At 45.3% G+C, this 6,413-nt stretch overlaps 1 protein-coding gene across 2 annotated transcripts in view; it reads right to left on the bottom strand.

Moving 5' to 3' along the window:
• The window catches only part of LOC116077182 (olfactory receptor 56-like), a 3,541-nt gene extending 2,420 nt beyond the window's left edge, over positions 1 to 1,121 (bottom strand). The window contains exon 1 of one of the 2 annotated variants that reach the window (XM_031351542.1): positions 197 to 1,121. In XM_031351542.1, coding sequence (XP_031207402.1) covers positions 197 to 1,121 — 925 coding nt within the window. Of the gene's footprint in view, positions 1 to 167 lie in introns of those variants that run through there. The other variant, XM_031351541.1, reaches the window with a different exon arrangement.
• Positions 1,122 to 6,413: the final 5,292 nt, after the last annotated feature.

Raw genomic sequence — 6,413 nt, 5'->3', positions numbered from 1 at the left:
AAATGTCAGCATATAATTTTATACCCAGTAAAAACATTAAAGAATGAAGAAAACATAAATTTGTGCACATGTTTTCAATAGGGAACATTTGTGTTTCCGCCCAGACAAACCGCAGCTGGTGGATCCAGGCTCTCAAGCTCCATCCCTCACTTCTTCTGACACCAGCTTCAACCAAGAGCCCCGCCACCACAGGGACACTTTCCCAGGAGTTTCCTCAGGGCCCCAGTCACTTCTTTGTTCCTTAGACTGTAAATAAGAGGGTTGAGCATGGGGGTGATCATGGTGTAGAAGGCAGAGACCACTTTATCCTGCTTGGAGGAGTGGTAGGCCTGGGGTCGCATGTACGTGATCATGGCAGCCCCATAGAAGAGGGAGACCACGATCATGTGGGAGGAACAGGTAGCGAAGGCCTTCCGCCGACCTTCTGCAGAGCGCATCCGGAGCACGGTCACCAGGATCCTGAGGTAGGAGGCCGAGATGACAGAAAAGGGCAGGAGAAGCATGAGGACACAACAGACATAGATCATGGTCTCGTAGAGACTGGTGTCAGCACAGGCCAGCTTGAGTACAGCAGGAACCTCACAGAAGAAGTGGTCGATCTCCTGGGAACCGCAGTAGGGGAAGCGAAGTGTAAAAACAGCCTGGATCAGTCCATCTACCAGGCCAAAGAGCCAAGATCCCGCTACCATGAGCCAGCAGACCCGGCGGCTCATGATTACAGAGTATCTCAGCGGGTTGCTAATGGCCACGTAGCGGTCATAGGCCATGAAGGCTAGCAGGAAGCACTCATCCCCCAGGAGGGTGAGGAAGAAGAGAATCTGGAGCCCACAACCGGCGAAGGAGATGGAGCCATGGCCCATGAGAAAGTCAGCAGCCATTCGTGGCACAATGGTGGAGATGAGCATGAGGTCCATGAGGGACAGCCAACTGAGGAAGAAGTACATGGGGCTGTGCAGGCGAGAGTCCATAAGAATGAGGAGGATCATGAGCCCATTGCCAGAGAGGGCCACCAGGAACATGACCATAATGATGGAGAAGAGGAAGAGATGCAATGGAGAGTGGGTGAAGAGGCCCAGGAGGACAAAGTGAGAGATGAGCGTCTGATTGCCTGTCCAGGCCATTGTTAGGGAGCGCCGGGATCTGGAAACAAGTTTACAAAATCAACATTATATATATATATATATATATATATATATATATATATATATATACATACATTACATATATGTTATATTGAAGACATTGTGACTTTGTTTGATGTGTTGCCATCTTGTTTGTTTGTTTGTTGTTTTTGTTTTTGAGACAGGGTTTCTTTGTATAGCCTTAGCTGTCCTGGAACTGTAGACCAGGCTGGCCTCAAACTCACAGAAATCTGCCTGCCTCTACCTCCCAAGTGCTGGGATTAAAGGTTTACACCACCACCACCTGGAGTACTGTCATCTTTTTGTTCTTGTTGTTTTTGTTTGTTTGTTTGTTTGTTTTTGGAGGGGAAACTGGGGAAGGAGAAATTTACATGTAAATAAAGAAAATATCTAAAAAAAATGACTTGGTTTAGAATAAATGGGTAGACTCTTTAAAGATTTGAAAAAAAAAAAGATTGTGTTGGTTGTTCTAACATTAGTTTCAAGCTTTAATGTAAGAAATAGTCTCTGTCCCTGCCAGAAACTGTGTTCTATTTTCCTGCTCTCATCCCTAGCTCTTTAGGTCAAGGGTAAGGATGTCATTCAGGGATAGATCACTTACCTAGTATGCACAAAGTCCTGGGCTCAAATACCATCACCTTACAATAAGATAACATAAAATCAGTATATGTATGTATACGTATATACATATGTGTGTATGTGTGTGTATGTGTATGTGTATATGTATATGTATATATACGTGTGTGTGTGTGTGTGTGTGTGTGTGTGTGTTTCAAGTTCCCCCAGAGCCAAGAGAAGGTCGAGAGCAGATGAAATTCTGGGTACTGAAGGCTGAGCATGCAAACCATCCTGAAGGTGTAGAAGCAGTAGAGAGGCTCAGAAGAAATAAAGGAGAAGGTAGGAAAGGAGCAGCTCTGAATAGAGGCCAGAGGCACCTACTCCAGAGAGACGAACAAAACCAAACTCAGCAGTTCACACTGGCAAGAACCGGTGCACAAACCCTCCCCGGGACAGGGAAAGATACTAAGTTAAGTCACATAGATGGGCTCTGTTTATAGTCTGCCTTTGTGTCAAGGAAAGGAGAGCCGGTTTGTACCAGGTACCCCCTAGAGTCCCACCTCAGCCACTGAGGATCACTAAAGGTTGACTTTAAAATCTAGAGCTCCAGTTTTGGGGGAAGATGGGGGCTTGTGTATGCCCACTGAGGACATCTCTAAAACTTCACTCTAAGAAGAGTGACCACAGAGACAATGAAAGTAAGCGTGCGGGGCAGCAGCAAGCACTATTTTTAGATACTGAGAGCAGCTGGGTGGAAGGGGACCAACTTGCAGCTGAGACAGCCAAGCTCTGTAGTGGCAGTGCTGAAAACAGAACAGTAATGACAGAGCAAGCACCCAAAGACTCAGAACTGGTTGCAGGCTGCAGCCGTGTAAACCAGGATGAGTGGGAAACCCAGAAGTCTGTTGAGGAAACACACTTCCATGCACATATGTCCCCCCTCACTACACACAGATGGGCTCCCTCCTCGGCCACAGCAGACAGACTAGACTGCTTCTCTGGGGAGCGGGAAATGGAGTGAAAGACCAGGGAAGCCGAGACTCCTGCAAGCACAAGGGGCAATGTGAAGACTGTGCATCGTCTGGGCTTTTTTTTTCTGGACTTGTGTTTCCACCAAGTAGGAAATAGAAGGGCCCTCTCTGCAATCAGGAATTTGAGTAGCTTTGGAGCCACTTAGTGATGCCAGACAGGGAAAAAAATACAGGTGTATAATTCAAAGTGAGGCTACAATGAGCACACCCCACACACATTCAGAGCTAACTTGGTTTTTGTTTGTTTGTTTGTTTGTGTTTGTTTTTCAAGAGAGTGTTTCTCCAGTAGTCCTGGCTGCCTTCGAACTCAGTGATTCACCTGCCTTGCCTCCCATATTAGGCATGCACCACCACAGTCTAGCTAACTAACTTGTTCTTAATACTTAAGACTTTAATATGAGCCAACATCCAAGGGCTAAAAGACTAGTGAAAGAAAGCTAACAAGGTAGTAGAGATGAAAAAGGAGGCTTCTCTGGGAAGTATTAAAACCATTTTGCAGGGCAGTGGTGGCACATGCCTTTAATCCCAGCACTTGGGAGGCAGAGCAGGCAGATTTCTGAGTTCCAGGACAGCCAGGGCTATACAGAGAAATCCTGTCTCGAAAAACAAAACAAAGCAAAACAAAAAACAAAAACAAAACAAAAAACATTTTACCAGCTCTGAGTGAGATAAGAAAGTGTTATAGATAAAGACAAGGTTATGATGTGTGAAGGCAGCGGTAAGATTATGACAAGGGGAAAAAGAACCATTCAGAAGACAGATAGTCAGAAAACAAAGATACAAAATAGGCATAGTTCTCCTGGCAGGCAAGCTTACAGAAATATTCGAATATATGCAAAAAAAACCACTTTGGTAGATAAGATGTAGATTTGATTAAAGTTTAAAAAAAAAAAACCCACAAACAATCTAATTGTTCCTTAGAGGAAACATTAAATAGACAACGGGATGAGGTAAATAGGAAATAGGCTTTGGGTAAATGGCTACAGAGTTCTCTCTAAATTGTTTTAAATGCATAGAAGGCAATGAGCTCATTTACTGACAAATCACACGCCTGGGCTAGTGTGCAGGAAAACAGCCGGACTGACTCGGAGGGGAGAATCTAGGAATCTGATCACTGACACCGAGTTAGCGAAGAAAGTCTTCATGGGGCACAATTTTTTTATCTTTATCATTTTTAAACTTGTGAGACAGTGGTTTAGTCAAAAATGAATAAAAATATATATAATATTAAAGTGATGCCCAATAGGTTTTTGTTGTGGAAATTTGCAGGACAGAAGCCAACAGTCTCTTATAAAGATGTAATGAAAACATTGCTAAAATAGTTTTGGAAAAAGAAAATCAAGGATCCTGACTTGTCAGTGAACAAAACAAAGCATGAAGCTGCATCAACTAAAATTTCCCTTTTGGTAGGATCAGATCTTGCCAAAGCCTTTGTTGTGCATCAGAGACTCAGAGCAGAAGCACACCTGGGGGTTTTGTTGAAGAGGTTTGCATCAGAAAGAGTGGGAATTGGCCCCACCAGGTGCTTTCTCGCAGAGAAAGCAAAGAATGGAAGAGAAGGGAGCAGACACCAATGCATACTTCTCCAAATAAGCTCTGAGTTCTAATTATCCTTCAAAAAGTGAATATGAAAATGATGGGGGGGGGGATACATAGGTGTTAAAGGAAGCACCAGCAATACCCTGTATCCAAGAAGAGGACATGTAGGTGGCTGTGGTTGGTCCACAAAAATGGCTTTTACTGCTGCCTTTCTGGAAAAAAAATCTGACGTCTCAGCATTATAAGAGACAGTTCTCCCAGCACTCTGTGGGGCTCATGAAAACATATGCCAGTTTCAAGGAGTCTGGCTATTATTCCGTCTTCTCTTGACTTGAAAATACCAAGCCATCTTCCTAAAACCCATGACAAGAATCTGAGAACACCACCTCCCTTGAGTGACACTCCCAGCTTTAGATGGTGAACTGATAAGACAGTCGTATCTTCTCTAATTCTACTCACAGAGTAAAGGATTAGGACAAAGAACCTAGCATGTTAGGAGCCAAACGTAGACACACAGACTTCTTCACCGGAAGGGGAGTAAACAAGAGTGCCAGGACTAGGGGTGGTCTGCACAGATATTGATGGCTTTTAAGGACCTGGAGGGGAGAACCGAGATACAGAGAGGAAGAACCTCACCTGCAAACACAGGAACAACGACAGCTGGAAGGGCTGGGGAACCAGGAAGGGCCCCAATCAGTATTCTAGTGGATTTAGTAAGCAGAATCCATTCACTGTTACTCCCCAGCAGTAGCTGCTCCAACCAGTGACTTAGACCTCCAGGGCGACAAGCAGAACTTCCATCTCCTTGAGAGAGGAGGATTTGAAAAAGAAGAACGAGAAGCTTAGGAAACAGAGAAGAGAAATGTGTAGAAGAAAAACCTCCTGTTTAAAAATGACTCGTTGAATCCTCTAGGAGTTGTGGAGACACAATGTCTCTCAAGAGGCTGTGGCAAGATTTTGAAGAGATGCACAAAGCTGCGAAGGAGATGCTGAGAAAAGGAGTCCAGCAAACCCAGGGAAGAGAAAAGTCCTCCCTAAAAGCCTGGTGCCGCCTTTAGGGATTAGGGAAATGTTTTCCAGACGCTTCAACCTTGGTCTTACAGAAGAACCTCGGAGACAGAGTTCTTGCCTGCAGCTGTGACCCTCAGGGTCAGGGCCAGTTCATGCCTGAGAGGTTTTATCCCTTGTCGACTCTCACCCACTGTCATCTCTGCTGTGAGGAAAGAAAGTTGCTTCTGCTTTGATGAGTCCTCAGAGACCTGTCCTCCGTCACACCTCTGTCCCGGTCTCTGGGAATTAAACCTCTGAGGGAAGAGAGCTTCCTGCAAAGTTCTCTGATTATCTCTGGGGCTGCTACAAACTCCATCCCAGGGGAAGACATAGTGGAAACTAGGGCATGAGGGTTTCTATGGACCAACCTGGGAATAATGGGTTTTCTTTCTGTTCCAAAAACAAGTAGGCAGTGTTGGCTTTTGTGTTGGAATGCAATCTACTTTGATGACAGCCATCAAGTGATGTACGTATGGAGAATCAGCGGTGCACCTACAATATTCTGGGGCTCCCACGTCTGTATCTTCCTGCATCTTTCTATTGCCTAACCCACTTGGGGTAGTTACGCTGGCCCTTACCTCAGAGCTCAATTCTACTGTGTTTCGATGCAGTTCCCAGAAGCATATAGCAAACACACCCAAAGAACAGTTGTCTCGGCCACTGTCTGCCTTCTGCCCAGCACCCTGTAAGCTCACAGCAAAATGGGACTCATTCATATGAAGAAATCTTCAGCATTTGAGAGGCTAAAGCAGTAAGATTGTAGTTTTGAGGCTAGCCTGGGCAAAGGGAAACCCTGCCTCAGAAAACAATGTAAACAAACAAACAAACAAACAAACAAAAAACCATAGGATAGCGTCTGGCTCCCGCTCCCACAGCCATTGCAGTACATTGAGCTCCATAGAGACAGCGCCGGGGCAAGCGAGAGCCGGACGGGCACTGGGCGACTCTGTGCCTCGCGAAGGAAAATCAACTAAACATGGGCAAAGGAGATCCTAAGAAGCCTAGAGGCAAAATGTCCTCATATCCATTCTTTGTGCAAACTTGCCGGGAGGAGCACAAGAAGAAGCACCCGGATGCTTCTGTCAACTTCTCA

Source organism: Mastomys coucha, unplaced genomic scaffold (genome assembly GCF_008632895.1).
Source record: "Mastomys coucha isolate ucsf_1 unplaced genomic scaffold, UCSF_Mcou_1 pScaffold5, whole genome shotgun sequence".
Lineage (NCBI taxonomy): Eukaryota > Metazoa > Chordata > Mammalia > Rodentia > Muridae > Mastomys > Mastomys coucha.
The sequence above is the reverse complement of the archived record's forward strand: the minus strand, read 5'-3'. Positions and strand labels throughout refer to the sequence as shown.